Raw genomic sequence first — 17,159 nt, forward strand, 5'->3', positions numbered from 1 at the left:
GCTTTCCAATGACTTTAATGGCTCCTCTAGACTATCAGCGATGATCGTTGTCTCTGTCATCGTCGTCATCAAGATCATCGTGCAAGCATCCATACAATCAACTGTAGTAGTTTATCAACGGAACCACCCGATGATTCCCTTTGATGCGTGCCCAAAAAACCGACAACTCACGGGTTCCAGACGATGACTGGGGAAGACTGGCGAATGTGCCCTCTACAGTATACCTATATAGGTAGTCTTCGCCAGTCATCGCCTATCATCGCCGATAGTGAAGAGGAACCATAGATCCCAGATTCCTGAAAAGTGCGCGCGGCGGCGCGGGCCGGGCGGGGCCTAAAGCAACCAGTGGGCGTGGTTTTAATCCCCTTGAGACGCTGGTGCGTCGGAATAGGTCAGGGGATCGTAACATTAACCTATATTTCAGTTTGGCCTATATTACGTGATATAGGCTGCGTAAGGCCTACGAGGTGGGGTAAAATTTAAAGTAACAAAACCGGCCAAGTGCGATCGGACGAAGGGTTCCGTACCATTACGCAAAAAACGACAAAAAAAACACGTTTACTGTATGGGAGCCCCACTTAAATAATTATTTTTATTCTTAGTATTTGTTGTTATAGCGGCAAAAGAAATACATCATCTGTGAAAATTTCAAGTGTCTAACTATCACGGTTCATGAGATTCAGCCTGGACGTGACAGACGGACAGACGGACGGACAGCGAAGTCTTAGTAATGGGATCCCGTTTTGACCCTTTGGGTACGGAACCCTAAAAATGGCCAAGAGCATGTCGGGCCATGCTCAGTGTAGGGTTCCATAGTTATTATACCCTTTCGTTCCGTCACAATAGGCTGAACGGGAGGCAGTAGTATAGCAGATTGCTCACCGAGGGATGAATTTCACATTTTTTTATTTAGTTGTATTAACCTTAGTAACATAAGTTAATCATTAAATTTAGATTAAGGTACTAACGTTGACAATGAGTGCATCATTTCGCCGTTAAACGCAAGTTTGGCGAACCTAGTATAAGTTTAAAATGTACCATACTTTTTTTGAAAAAAAAATTTTTTTTCAGCCGAGTTAAAAACTACTTTTCATTTTCATATCACCTCGATTTTGTGTTTGTGTAACATTTTTTCATGTAGTTTTTTTCTGTGATGGCGATATCTTTGAAAATGTAAACGAAAGAGATTTCTTCTAGATTTAGTTATGAAATTCAACATGTGTTAAGGACCCTATTCAACGTGGAAACTGTTGCCGTGTGAAAATTTAACTCAGGCGCCGAGTGTTCAGCGTGCAGCGTGCCGCTTTTGTCTAAATAATATTTAAATCAGCTTAAAACTTCTAAGCGCCGGACACGTCCAACAATTTAAATGTGTTAAAATGTATTAAATATCAGTACCTATCTAATATTAAATTTTAACTTCGCTTCGTTGCGTTTGGACGTGGAAAACTGTAAGCTTTTCGTTCGTTTCAGGGTTGTGGGAATTAAAAGCGAAATCACTACATATATGATATGATATGATTTATTTATCTCACAATACACAACACAAATCAATTACACACAATACAATTAGTATAAAAAAAAGCGGCATTCCGCTGTCTCGCCGTCTGTCCCGTATGCTTAGATCTTTAAAACTACGCAACGGATTTTGATGCGGTTTTTTTAATAGATAGAGTGATTCAAGAGGAAGGTTTATATGTATAATTTGTAAAGGTTTTGTGTAAATTAGTTGAACTACCTGTGCGAAGCCGTTGCGGGTCGCTAGTAAAATAACTAATACTAAACTACATTCATAAAACTCACTCAATTAACTAACAATCTTACCCCCCACTCCCACCCCCACTCCCACTCCCACTGGTGTATGCAGTTGACATTATTATATATATTTTTATATGCTGCTTTTTAATTTATAAAGAAAAACATTTGTTCATTTTATCCCGTAAAATAAACGTGTTTTTAAATTCTAAGGCACGAAAAACAGCCTTATTTAGATTAAATCAAATAAGATTTATAAAAAACCGGCCAAGTGCGAGTCGGACTCGCGCACCGAGGGTTCCGTACATTACACAATTTAAACAATGTATTTTTTATGTGAAACGTGAGTGAAAGGTAAATTGCGGTTTACGATTTATGACGTATTAAAAAAAACTACTTACTAGATCTCGTTCAAACCAATTTTCGGTGGAAGTTTGCATGGTAATGTTGTACATCATATATTTTTTTTAGTTTTATCATTCTCTTATAGAAGTTAGAGGGGGGGGACACACATTTTACCACTTTGGAAGTGTCTCTCGCGCAAACTATTCAGTTTAGAAAAAAATGATATTAGAAACCTCAATATCATTTTTGAAGACCTATCCATAGATATCCCACACGCATGGGATTGATGAAAAAAAATTTTTTGAATCAGTTTTAAGTATGGGATACCCCCAAAATTTATTGTTTTTTTTTTCTATTTTTGAGTGAAAGTCTTAATGCGGTTCACAGAATACATCTACTTACCAAGTTTAAACAGTATAGTTCTTATAGTTTCGGAAAAAAGTGGCTGTGACATACGGACGGACGGACAGACAGACATGACGAATCTATAAGGGTTCCGTTTTTTGCCATTTGGCTACGGAACCCTAAAAAAACATTGAACGCAGTTTTGTCTCTTTTTAAAAATAAATGAATGTCGCCTTCAAGTAAAATGAGCTAACTTAGGGTTATAAGGCAAATTCCGTAATTTGGTACTACAAAAAGCGACCCGCTCATTGCACCGCGCTCAGTAACGGCAGGAGATCAAAGGGCGGGATTGGATTGGGAAGTGCCGTTGCAAAGGCGCCACGGGGCGCCATGGGGCGCCACCGCAGGCGCCATGGACGCGCTGCACCGAGCTCGAGCCTGACGACAGTGTAGAATTGTAGATCGATAGTCGCACGCAAACGGATTAGCAGAATCGGATTAGGACTAACCTCGAAATCTCTAGGACAGTTATGAAATTTAGTACATACTAATCGATATGTATATCGATTAGTACATACTTACATACAATTTAGTATATACTAATCGATGTATATGTATATATAGCGGTAAGAGCGTGCGACTTTCAATCCAGAGGTCGCGGGTTCAAACCCCGGCTCGTACCCATGAGTTTTTCGGAACTTATGAACGAAATATAATTTGATATTTACCAGTTGCTTTTCGGTGAAGGAAAACATCGTGAGGAAACCGGACTAATCCTAATAACAAGGCCTAGTTCCCGTCTGGGTTGGAAGGTCAGATGGCAGTCGCTTTCGTAAAAACTACGTGAATGCTTAGGATTAGTTGTCGAGCGGACCCCAGGCTCCCATGAACCGTGGCAAATTCCGGGATAACGCGAGGAAGATGATGATGACTAATCGATATGTATATGAAAATTTTGTCCACACACAAATGATACCAGATAAAGAAAATATGCCACCATTGCCACCTCGCTGGGTTTTTCAATAAGGAAACAGTTCAAAATTAACATCAGATTACTTTGCCACACATGTGGGTAAAATGCAACTTTCTCATCAGTTTTTGAACAATCAAGAAAGCCTTTACCAGAGGATATGCCAGTTACATGTAAACATGAAATGATTGTTTCCATCCTGCCGTTCACAAATATCTAGATGTAAATTTAAACCCAACCTCCAATAAATAAAGTGCAATATCAATTAATACTTCGCATCAGTTCCAACCACCCATTAGGTACCCATTTTGTTTAACACGCGGCTCAGGAAAAACCAAAGTAAAATACCTTTGATCTAAGTAAAAATAAGCTTTATACAATCGTGATAAGGGCTTAGATGTTGGTATAGAAATTTGTTCTGGCGGCGGCCAAATTTAGCCGTCGTAGCCAATTAAAAGTTAACAGGGCTGTGTCGTGGTGACGATTATGTTAAAGTTTACCGTCAAATTGAAATTGTTTAACGTAACCTAACAAATAATTTAACAAAACATTTGTCTACTTGTGCTGATGCAAATTTATAATGTAATTTTCCTAACACAGATGCATGAAGTATCGTGAAAATACGGAAAACAGATATAAAAAATATCTTGAGTAACTCCACTACGTCAATTTAGGCTAAAGTATAGTCACAAGGCGGACACGCTATACATCAAAAATCACTTGCGTTTCTATGTGTGAACGGCACGTCTGTGCACGCGGCATGCGTCATAGTGTGAGTAAGTTAAAAATAGTACTGAGCGGCCGGCAAACGGCCGTCAATCTGCTGTCGCGGGGCGAGGTAATTCGAGTCGGGGCGGGGCGGTGCGTTGCCGTTCTGTATGATAATACTATTACTTATTCTGTGGTATAGTTATGTGACCATCTCCATCACCTACTGTAGGACTGCAAGCGTGTAAACCTCTTTATATTGGTCTATTGATGAACAAAACTGAGAATACTAATTGAGAATATTAATAAAATATTTTTATTTAAGTACATGTTTACAATAGTAAGCACGTTTTAACTGGCACATCAAAACCCTGAGAGACTCATGACTTCATCCATTTATACTCGTATCCAGGATAGAAAGTCAACTTAAAGTACGGGTACCTACTTGTACATTGTATGAAGCTTTTAGTCATGTACGCCCAAAACTTCGCAATCATATTTTTATACAAATACGCCTGAATAAAAAAAATGTTTTTCCAAATCTGCAGTCAGTTTATTTTTCCCAATTCTGCTGTCACGTTTGGATTATTCCGTACATATTTTTCCCGTTTGGATATTTTAAAATCGGATAACTGACGGATACCTGGCCTTTTTTAATGGAACTACAAATGGAAAAATAAATATTGGTGGCCGGTGGGTACTTAGTTGGTGAATGCTACTGACACCGCCGCATTAGTCAAACCAAATTGGCAGTAAATAAGAACAAAAAAAAACTGTACTCATCCTCTTCTTTTGGGTGCTAGTACTAGTGTAAGACAAAGATAGTATGATTCTCTCTATGTTTGAAATGAGACAGTCCTTTGACAAATAATATTTCAATACATTGTATAGGCCGTGTGTCAAATGCCTATTGCATGACCTAAAATAGCTTCTACCCGATATTTTACTCAATCTTGCTTCTCTGACTGTCTGCACAATCATCTTACCCACAATTATCCAATCTCAATTAAATTATTTTTCTCTTCTCAATTATTTTACCCACAACATCTAAATGCAGGTACACAGTTCTGATAATAAAGCTATTTTATCTTATCTTATCTTATCTTATTTGTCACGACCGACGACTTTAACGGCCCTAAAACTCCAAGAATCAATATTGCAAGACGTCTTCACTATAACTTGTCCGTATTCGAATCTCACTCTCAATTCGAATTCGAATTCACTTGTCACTGCATACACCCGCCTTTTTAAAACAATTCAAAATGGCGGGAACCAGTGACAAGTAAGTCAATTAATACTAAACAAAATCCTCGAGGAGCTGGGCGGGCAGGACTAGCTCACCCCCCATGTCACGCAAAATAGGCGCCAGTCGTCGAGTTGCGGAAAATCGCCCGAACTACAATTCAATACTGTCGGGGCTTCTAACCTCCGTGGCGACCTGACATAGACCGACTGACTGACTGGCTGACTAACATACATATTATTTGGAATATTGGAACGACCGACATCTAAATTCAAAATTAGACATGACAGCCAACAAGACCAGTTGACGACTAGTTCTCGACAGATAGCGGACGACGACAGACGCTACATGGTCCTTCAACCTTTGTAAAAAAAATCAAGATATGGAAACTAGAAGTAAAAAGAAAGTCCTCGACCCGCCCGACCGGGAGCCGTCACCGCGTGCCGGCACCAGCACCCGCGCGCCTTCGCCGCGTTCCGCACGTGGTAGCCGCGTGCCCTCGCCGCGCGATACGCATAACAGCCGCGTACCGTCGCCGCGTTCCGCGCGAAACAGCCGCGCGCCATCGCCGCTCCCCGTACGTCGTGGTAGCCGCACGCACTCGCCGCTCCTCGGGCGGAACAGCCGCGCGCCATCGCCGCTCCCCGCACGTGGTAGCCGCGCGCACTCGCCGCTCCTCGGGCGAATCAGCCGCGCGCACTCGCCGCTCCTCGGGCGAACCAGCCGCGCCCCGTCCCGAATGTTTTCGGCAATAAGCCGAACTCCATCACCACGGCCGGCGCTTCGCGCGCCATCACCGGCTCCGTCGCATAGTTCTACAGCCTGGTCCACCGCAAGTCACCGACGACGACAGACTGCGAGGGACGACGCCGCCGACCGCGTACAAGAACTCCGACGCGAAGCAGAGTACCTGGAGCTGAAAGCGAGGTTACTAAAAGAACAAATGAGGCAAGACTCCGCGCCGACGACCACGATCGAGCGAACGCTCACTAAACTACTAGCAAGACAATCGGTCAAAGAGCTGCCGCCTTTTTCCGGTGACGTCCTAGAATGGCCGATCTTCTATAGCCAATTTAAAACAACGACCCAGTTGTGCAAATACAGTGAAGAGGAAAACATCGCGCGGCTCATGAAAAGCCTAAAAGGTAAAGCTCGCGATGCCGTGTCTGCTTTATTAGTTAGCGCAACTGGCCTCGATAAAATTATTTCGACGCTTAAGCTCAGATTCGGCCGACAAGACCACCTCATTGAGGTAATGCTTTCAAAAATTCGTGCCATCAATAATATAAGGCACGACGACGTCAACGGCCTCATCGACTACGCAACCTCTGTACAAAACATCGTGGCAGCAATGACACTGACAGATGAAACGGGCCATCTAACAAATATCACTTTAATTCGGGAAATCATATCGAAATTACCGTCTATCCTGCAATACCAATGGAGTTTTTACGTTTATGACAGATACTACGACCGTGTAACCATGCAAACTTTGGCCGACTGGCTTATGAAGACAGCGAACGCGGCCACACATATAGCTCCCATTGTTTCGAAGTCCGTAGAAAAGCCTAGCCGTACGTTTGAGCCATCAGCACGCTACGCTTCACCACGCAGTAAGCTCGCGCTAACGACAAAGCAACCTATGACCAGCCGACCCGCCGTGTTCACAGTAAACAAAAATAACAGTAAGTCAACTAAGAAGTGCGTCATGTGCGAAGACAACCACGATATAGAGAAGTGCCCTAAATTCCTGGCCCTCTCTATGGACGCCCGCTGGCAGTACGTGACATCTAGGGCACTGTGCTTTTCGTGCATGTCACCTCGGCACCAGATCTTGGAGTGCTACAACAAAAAAAAATGTGAACATTGCAAAAGATCACACCACACGACGCTACACGCCGAGCCGAAGCCCGCCGAACCGAACTCTTTGATGCCCGATCCGAAGCCCTCATCAGCCGCCGCTGTCGTCACTCACACTAACGTGCAGCCGACTAGTCACGTTATACTCAAAGTCGCCAGAGTGGTGGTCAGTGGGCCGCTGGGATCGGAGAACATATTAGCGATGCTTGACGGAGGAGCCGGTGTCAGTCTTATGGACGATGATCTCGCATGCCGCCTCGGAGTCTCCGGCCCTGCGACGGACCTACGCCTCACGGGAGCATGCAGGATGCAGGCTGCAGCCAAGGGCTCGCAACGCGTCAGCATCAACGTCCGCGGCGTGAAGGTTGAAGACTCCTACGATATTTTTGTCGATACTGTTAAACATTTAGCCTTGCCTATGTATAAACATGATTTAGGTAGGCTAGGGCGTAACCATGATTTAATAAAAAGATTTTACGACGACTTAGGGACGACTGACGACATTGACGAACGACCGTTACTTCTTTTAGGTACTGACAATGTAGACCTTATTGTCACTAGGGAGCTCTTCTCAGGGCGAAACTGCAGTGACTCACTCTACGTGTGCCTCACTCGCCTGGGACACGTAGTGCATGGCAAAAGTCCTAACATTTTGCCTAATGACGTTGCAGTCCTGCATTTATGCGCCTGTGAGGAGCTCAATTATGCAATAAAACAGTCATTTTCGACCGAGGGATTTGGTGTCAAACCGTATACCGACGTTCCTCGATCGAAAAACGACTTAAAAGCCTTAACCATTTTAGAAAATACGTCAAAATTAGTAGGTGACAGGTGGGAGACAGGCCTTCTTTGGAAGGATGACATACCTGATCTGCCTGACAGCTACAATTTGGCGCTCAAACGTCTTGACGGCATTAAGAAAAAAATGTCTAGACTGCCAGAGTTCGCAAGACGTTATTCGGATAAGGTTAAAGAAAACCTTGAAAAATGTTATATTTCAAAATTGAATGACAGAGACGTAGCTGTCAGGACAGGAAAGACATGGTTTTTACCGCACTTCGCGGTTTTTAATCCTAACAAACCTGACAAGCTGCGAATAGTTCTCGATTGCGCCGCTAGGGTGTCGGGGAAATCGCTCAATGACCACCTTCTAAGCGGGCCTGACTTTTTGACTTCCCTCCCTGGGGTACTGCTCGCCTTCCGCTGCCACAAGGTGGCAGTAGTGGGTGACATTCAAGAGATGTTCCACAGGGTGCTAATCAGGGAAGAGGACAGACAAGCACAGCGACTTCTATGGGTCGATGGTGAGTACGTCATGAACGTCATGACGTTTGGCGCCATATGTTCACCGGCATCGGCTCAATACGTAAAAAACCAAAATGCTCGTCGCTTTGAAGACTCTCATCCAAAAGCCGTAGACGCGATAATCAATCACCACTACGTCGATGACTATATCCACTCCATTGAAACCATAGACGAGGCGATCAACACAGTGGATGACGTACTACGGATACATGCATCCGGAGGCTTCAACATGCGAAACCTTATGTCAAATTCGAAGGAGCTACTGCGACACCTGCCAGAAGATAAGCTTGCACCTGGAGGAGTGAAATTCTTGGCGGACAACAAAGAAGAGCAACTCGAACGAGTCCTAGGCGTTAACTGGGACCCTGAAGCAGACACCTTTGCTTTCAGCATGAAGTTCCACAGCGTCAGCCAAGATCTTCAGTCTGGAACGAAGCGCCCAAGCAAGCGAGAAGTGCTCCGCCTCATTATGAGCGTCTTTGACCCTTTAGGGTTTCTCCTACCGACCACCATCAAGGGAAGACTGATCCTTCAGGACGTCTGGAGAGATGCCATTGGCTGGGACGACGAGATCGGGTCTAGCCATTATGACCGATGGAAGACCTGGCTAAACAAGCTCGAACAAGCGAAGAGTACGAGGATCCCAAGATGGCTGATGACTGAAGATTCCGCCATGGGAGAGCAGGTACAGCTTCATATCTTTTGTGACGCCAGCTCCCGAGCATTCTCGACCGTCGCTTACCTACGATTGCCATTGCTTAAAGGTAAATGGCACCTAGCCTTTGTGATGTCCCGAGGACGCATAGCTCCACTCAAGACCCTCAGCATCCCTCGACTCGAACTTCAAGCTGCTGTCATGGGTGCTCGTCTCTCCCGCGTTTTGAGGGAGTACATTAAATTTGACGGACCTACGACGTTCTGGACCGACTCGAAGACTGTTGTCGCCTGGCTGAAGTCTGACACGGGGCGTTTCAAGCCTTTCGTCGCGCATCGCGTTGCCGAAGTCACCGAGCTGACAGACTTCCGTGACTGGAGGTGGGTGCCGACGGACCTCAACCCTGCCGACGACGCAACGCGCGATGAAGACGCCATCGATCGCTCGAGATGGCTGAACGGACCCGACTTCCTGAAACAGCCCGAAGAGACCTGGCCCAAACCTGACACTGAAGCATCTTTGGACCCCGACGACGTTGAGGTCAAGGCCGTGTGCTTAATAAACAGACATTGCGGACGTGCTCTCCCAGACATCAGACGGTTCTCCAAATATTGGAGATTCGTGAGGTCTGTAGCCTGGCTTCTCAGGTACGTGAGGAACGCCAGACAACAGCAACTAGGCTCTATACAAGCCGGCGAACTGACTGCGCAGGAGCTCGACAATGCTGAACGACTGTGTGCCGTTGACTCCCAAGAGAGAACCTTTGCCGAAGAAATCTCCACGCTACGACGGTCTAACACGGTGAGCAACAAAAGCTGCCTTCGGCAGCTGACCCCGTATTTAGACTCTGATGGTCTCCTACGTGCCCGTGGTAGGACCGAATCCGCGGTAAGCCTGACTGCAGAAGCCAAACGCCCAATCATCTTGCACCCGAAAGATGAGTTTACGCGACTGCTGGTCCGCCAGCAACATCTTGACCAAGCGCACGTGAACCGAGAAGAAGCTCACCTCAACCTAAGACGCAAGTGGTGGATAGTCAGCGGGAGGAATGCTGTGAAAACCGCCTGGAACGACTGCCAGGTCTGCAAGAATGCTCGTGTCAAGCCGTCTCCCCCACTAATGGGGCAGCTGCCGGACATGAGAGTCACGCCAACAGGCCGTGCCTTCACTCATACTGGACTCGATTACTTCGGGCCGATGACTGTGAAGATTGGACGCCGCCAAGAGAAACGCTACGGTGCCCTGTTCACTTGCATGACAGTCAGAGCCATTCACATAGAGCTCGCGAGCGACCTGACAACGACGAGCGCCCTAATGGCTCTGCGACGTTTTATCGCCAGACGTGGATGCCCGAAAACAATATGGAGCGACAATGCGACCACCTTCAGGGGAGCTGACCGCGAACTCACGCAAGCCGTACGAGCCATCGACCGAGACGAGCTTACCCGCTTCAGTAGCCCTCGGCAGATAGAATGGAGATTTATTGCTCCTGTAGCTCCGCACATGGGAGGCTGCTGGGAGCGAATGGTCAGAGCCGTGAAGACTGCGCTGAAAGCCACCCTCAATACCAGGATCCCCAGGGAGGACACCCTCACCACTCTGCTGGCTGAGGCGGAAGCAATCGTGAACGGCAGGCCGCTTACCTACGTCCCCCTAGATCACAATGACGACTTACCACTTACGCCTAATGACTTCCTAATGCCGATGACAGACCGGACAGGAATGACTGCAACTTCCGGAACCTTCAACGACGGGGACCTCCTGCGGCGGTCGTGGCGAGAGTCTCAGAGGCTGGCTGACTTACTGTGGAAGCGCTGGGTGAAGGAGTATTTACCCACCTTGACAAGGCGCGAAAAGTGGTACCAGTCCTCAACCCCCCTCGCTGAAGGTGACATAGTCGTCATAGCCGACAGCCAGTCACCTCGCAACCTGTGGCCGCGAGGAAGAGTAGTGAAGACTTACCCAGGACGTGACGGACAGGTCCGAGTGGCAGACGTCCAAACCGGTCATGGACTGTACCAGCGACCGGTGACTAAACTATGTAGACTTGACGTGAGACCGACGCAGGATTGAACTGACTGCCCTGACTGACTTAAGCGACGACTTAACCTGACTTTATTTGACTCGACAAGGTCAGACCCGGCCTGACATGGCCTGACGTGGTCTGACCCGGCCTGACGACTTGACACGGCCTGACATGGCCTGACTTGACTCGACAAGGTCAGACCCGGCCTGACACGACCTGACATGGTCTGACACGGCTTGACGACTTGACACGGCCTGACACGGCCTAACTTGACACAGCCCGACTCGACTAAGTCACGGTGGTGGGAGGCCCCTCTGCCCTTGAGTATTGGCAGACGTCCAATACTGGAGGTGGGGATGTCGGGGCTTCTAACCTCCGTGGCGACCTGACATAGACCGACTGACTGACTGGCTGACTAACATACATATTATTTGGAATATTGGAACGACCGACATCTAAATTCAAAATTAGACATGACAGCCAACAAGACCAGTTGACGACTAGTTCTCGACAGATAGCGGACGACGACAGACGCTACAAATACTAAATAAAAGTAATAATGTTCAAAATATAAGCTAATAATAATAATCCTTACAAAATACAGTTTCTATGGCCAATGCGGTTTTCATTATCAGGACACCTTAATATGTATAATATCAGTAAATCATAATTATTGTCCCCGAAAACTACGTAGGTGCATGATAAATTTTAGATCGTTTATTTTTTTGCGTTGTAAAATGTACGGAGTCGAAAACTTGAATTTTGAAACTTTCAGGTCCTGTATTATTGCATTATTTCAATATATTATTTTAATATCCACATTATTGTGATGAATGGCTCATTTGCTATAACTATTTTACTAGATTCTGTTATAAAATTCAACACGTGTCATCATCCCTATAGTTATTTATAGTAGACTGTAACTTGGCTCGACTCCAAGGGTATCATTAACCCCTTACAGCATGTAATAAAAAATATTTGTTGGTATTTGAACTTTAATAGTTGTCAATAATTGAATAACATATCCGCCATAATATAGGGCTTGGTATGCAGTAAAGGATTAAAGTATTCTGGAGGAAAAATATTATACGACTGTATCTAATTTCTTGCAAGATTCTGAAGCGAAAGTCAAATGTCTTATTTTTGGGCTTCTACTGCCTATCGATATTGCAATGGTCAATCAAGGATTTGTCAGTATTGAGTGTACTACTGCATATTTTATGAAAAAGAACTGTACATGTACATGATGTACAGCCACGCGGCGCCGCAGGCAAACCCCCTGTGTAATGCAATACTGTAAGTAAAACTGTATAGATAAGATAAGATAAGATAAGATAAGATAAGATAAGATAAGATAAGATAAGATAAGATAAGATAATCTTTATTAGTACAATACAGGTACACGTCAAATACAATTTTGTACAATAAACATAGAGATGATACAATTATAGAGTATTTCGACAGAAATATACACAACATTGTAATGTTATCAATTCATAATAGTATTAAATGAAATCAATGCCAAACCCTAAAAGCAGGTATATCATTTTTGTTCGTTATAAGCATACATGTCACTAATGGCTCAAAAAGAATAGAGTAACATATAAAGCTTAATACCTAAGTATAACAACCCTTGACGAGTCGGGGTCGGGGCTTAACATCATTCAGAGGTGTTTGTTTTAGTGATGGGCAATTATACAAATGCCGATTTTTATCGAAATCGAGCTCGTTTTACAAACTTTTATTTAGTTTCCCGTTGTCTGTGTGTGCGGCTGTAAACAGATCGATACGAATCTGTCAGTGTCAAAAGTGACATTTTTGGTTGAAGAAATGTCAGATCGGTATAGTATCGCTGTGACATCTTATAAGCATTGTTCGAATACGGTCGTCAGTGTCTAAGACTTGATTAATTATGAAAAACAGTATGAAATTAAAAACTAATACCATGAAAAAACCCATACGATTTGTTTGTTTATTTTGAGCGGCACGTGAATCTGTTTGTTTCGTCTGGCGAAACGGTTACGGCCGTCGAGAATCAGAGCGCGAACGGACACGGGCGCGGCGAGCGGCGAGCGACGCGACGAGCATGCGCGGCGAGCATGCTGGATGGAACAACTTTACTGTTTCCACACATTCGAAGAGAAAACACACAACTGTGAAAACACGCTTGCTTGTCGCCAGTTGTTGGTTATATATAGCCACAATGAAGTCCGCGGGCCCACCGACACATGCCTTTACCCACTGCCTTTACTCAGTGGCCCGAGTTTTTGTCTAACACTAAATAAAGCATCACGAAACGAGTGTCGTCCGTCCATGAGGACCGTGTGTCTCAGCCGCGATCAAGTCCAAGGGCCCTCCAACATTGCAGCACTGTCCTTACCCACTGGCACACAGCCCTGTGTTTTTTTATTTCTAGAACTAGATAAAGCATCACACGCGACCATATGGCCGAGTCACGATCAAGTCCAAAGCCCTGTCACTACTCTTATTCACTGCCACTAAGTAAGTCCCGTGTTTTTGTCTAGCACTAAATAAAGCATCACTAAGTGCCGTGTTTTTGTCTAGCACTAAATAAAGCATCACTAAGTCCCGTGTTTTGGTCTAGCACTAAATAAAGCATCACTAAGTCCCGTGTTTTTGTCTAGCACTAAATAAAGCATCACTAAGTCCCGTGTTTTTGTCTAGCACTAAATAAAGCATCACGAGTGTTGTCCGTCTGTGAGCGCCGTGTGTCTCTCTCTTACTCACTGCCCCTCAGTCGTGTTTTTGTGTAGCACCCGGTGACACCTCTAGTAGTCAAGGCCAAGGTGAATATTTAAAAAGCTTTTATGGTAAACATCGTGATCACAATATACAGTCGAAGGCAAATATATCGCTCCAGACAAGTGGCTCAAAAAAATTTGAACACGACTTTATTTTGTAAGGCGCAAGAGCGTACACATATTTTTGAAACTTTGGGAATGTATATATATTTATGCCCTTGACTGTACATAGGTCACTAGATGAGTTTTGCTATAGACAAATATTTAACACAGAGGAGGCATATCACTTATTAAAACTATATTTCCGTAAACAATGTTTGGCGGGAAACATTTACTTTCTTTTTAAATGTACTTATTAAAAAATAGATTTATCCTTTGTATGAAATGATAATATTGTATAGAATATTCGTGTCGTCTCTATCCCACGCCGACATTATCAAAGTTTAAATCTAGTTTTTTATAAGCAAATTTAAAAAGAAAAAAAAAAATTCCGCCAAACACTGTCTAGGGAAATATTTGTTTCATATTTGTCTATTGCAAAACTTATCTAGTGACATATGTAATAAAGTGTATTCGGGTGCTTTCAACTGTCGGGTGATTATGGGTGATTTTAGGAATGACCCGCCATTCTGACTTGATTCGAAACTACCCGAATGACTTTTTGCTGTTGAAAAATAATGACAAAAATAATGCTGTATAACCGTCAAATATTCATTGAGGAATTGTAAAAATAGTTCATAACCATATCACATTGTAAAAATAGTTCATAACCATATCAAATTGTCAAAATAGTTCACAATCATATCAAATTGTCAAAATAGTTCATAACCATATCACATTGTAAAAATAGTTCATAACCATATCAAATTGTCAAAATAGTTCACAATCATATCAAATTGTCAAAATAGTTCATAACCACATCAAATTGTTAAATCTATAGGTAAATCTGGGTCCGGGTAGCAAATTTATTTACTAATGAATATTTTGCTCACCCTTTCGTTTCTTTACGAAGTCGGTATTGATTTTGTTTTCTCGACATTATTCTGGTGACTTTACCTGTAAGAAAACAAAAATAAACATTAAAAATACGAGTACAATATCTACAATCCAGAAAATAGGAAATTGGCAACTGAAAGTAAAAGGCGAGAAGTAGGTATGTACAATTATTATTTTACCTAGAAACTCTAACAGTGGATGTTTAATATACCTTAGTATCAAAATTACTAGTTTAGTATTAATTTGTTAACAGATCTGTAACCTAGCTAAAACCTATTAAGTCTGCAGAAAGCTCGGCCGAATTTTACCTTCCCATACAAACGGAGTTTCGTTCTCATTTTAAAACTACGTGTTGAATTGTAATGAAACTTTGCACATACAATGACATGAGGTATATCTATGCCTGCAATTAGTTTAAATAACTCCATGTTAATTATGTATACTTACATAGATAAATACATACTTAGATACTCAGGAATTTATTATACATAAAAATCCATTGATTTGCCATTGAAGGCAATTGCCTTACCGGGATTCGAACCCTCCAGTTACATAATCAAGGTTACTACCGACTGGGCTAAGTTGCCGTTAAAACTGCAAAAAATATTGCAAACCTAATTCGCATACAATTTTGAATCATAGCGGCACTTTTTAAATGTTACCTTTTTAATTATTTTTTTTAATAGAGGGCGAAAGCATTACGCATACCAGGCGTGGGGATAGGCCTTGGATGGTTATGTGGGACTCTCATATAGGCTAATGAGACCCATGGTTTACCCACTAAACCCCCTCTTTGTCGCCTCAGGGCTATATGGCGAGGCCACAGGAACGTCGAAGTACTCTTCCGCAACCTCGCCAGCGCCTATTTATAACCTACCCTAACTAAAAACAATATAACAAAAATACTATCCGCAAAGTTAGGTTTTTAAATGCTTGGATGCGACGGGATATTGAAATTGAAGTGCCTGTTTTTTTCTCTTTAGCATATTCTGTGATCTCTAAAATGCCTGCTTTGCATGTGAATAGGACTAGAAAACCTCGTTCAGTAAGGAAGCGCTTTGTTTAAAATCGTGAAAATAAGTGACGCAGGCGCAACCGTGACAGTGACGTCGGCCGGTGCTTTTGTTTTATTCTGACGACCGCTAGTGCTATTCTAGAAAATAAATTATATTTTTAGTGTAGTTTATGTAATAATTCAAGTTTAATTAGAGATTAAACGAACTTACCTGTAAGTGAAGTTCTATCATAATTATGCGAAGATTTCGTCCGAAGATATTAGCATAAGAGACACATGTAGTATCGCGTAGCGCATGCCATTTCACACTATTTTGAGAATTTTTAGGTTTTTTTTTTTGTAAGGTAGTTTGCCTACCAGCTCTCGTCTACCCGTACTTCATTTCTTTGAGAGTATAGCACCAAGCAGGTTTATCATATTTTAACGATCAATGGGGTGTAATGCTGTTACACAATGCGGAGGGGGGGTTGCTAATATCTTCGGACGAAACCTTCGCATAATTAGGATAGAACTTCACTTACAGGTAAGTTCGTTTAATCTCTAATTATACTCGCTACGCTCAAGATTCTACCTTAGAATCACTCGCTTCGCTCGTGATTCAATTATAGAATCTTTCGCTTTCTCGGGACTCAAAATAACCACTCACAAGAAAAACCAACTCCTCTCTTGTTGCACAAATAATCAATCAATTATATTCCTCCGCAAAAGCAATCGGTTTGTTATTGAATTAGGAACTTAGTTACTCTATAAAAAAATATGGTTGTCTTCAAAGTCGGTTTACGGACCATAATTTTGCGTGATAACGTCATAAGAAAACATTGAAGAAAAGGCCATAACGTTACCATGGAGATCTGTCCACAACGTTACCATGGAGATCTGTCCACAACGTTACCATGGAGATCTGTCCACAACATAATACTTTTTCGTGCAAGCTACCAGTGGCAACGATTTATACGACGATATCACGTCAAAATTTCAGACTAACTTGTGGAATATGTACGTATAAAAATGTATACGAGGTGTCTGAGTTTAAACTAACCAAACAAAAATTTAAACAAAACATTTTGATTATGATCTCCATGACAATGGGGTATTTGACTACTAGTCAAATCAGTTTCTTTTTTCGAACTGTCAAAACGATTTTGCTACTATGGAATTTATATGAAACACTAGC

At 43.1% G+C, this 17,159-nt stretch overlaps 2 protein-coding genes across 2 annotated transcripts in view; one reads left to right on the forward strand and one right to left on the reverse strand.

The window, feature by feature from the left end:
• The window catches only part of LOC134754578 (anion exchange protein 3), a 146,933-nt gene that overhangs the window by 68,536 nt on the left and 61,238 nt on the right, over positions 1-17,159 (reverse strand). The gene's annotated exons all lie outside the window — the stretch shown is intronic.
• On the forward strand, positions 5,749-11,259 carry LOC134754671 (uncharacterized). Its single transcript, XM_063691010.1, has one exon. It carries the CDS (start codon positions 5,749-5,751, stop codon positions 11,257-11,259), a length of 5,511 nt encoding a protein of 1,836 aa, XP_063547080.1.

The sequence above is a fragment of the Cydia strobilella genome, chromosome Z (assembly GCF_947568885.1).
Source record: "Cydia strobilella chromosome Z, ilCydStro3.1, whole genome shotgun sequence".
Classification (NCBI taxonomy): Eukaryota; Metazoa; Arthropoda; class Insecta; order Lepidoptera; family Tortricidae; genus Cydia; species Cydia strobilella.

Excerpts from the sequence above, each read along its gene's own strand:
- LOC134754671 (XM_063691010.1), top strand. The coding sequence starts at position 5,749 with ATGGAAACTAGAAGTAAAAAGAAAGTCCTCGACCCGCCCGACCGGGAG.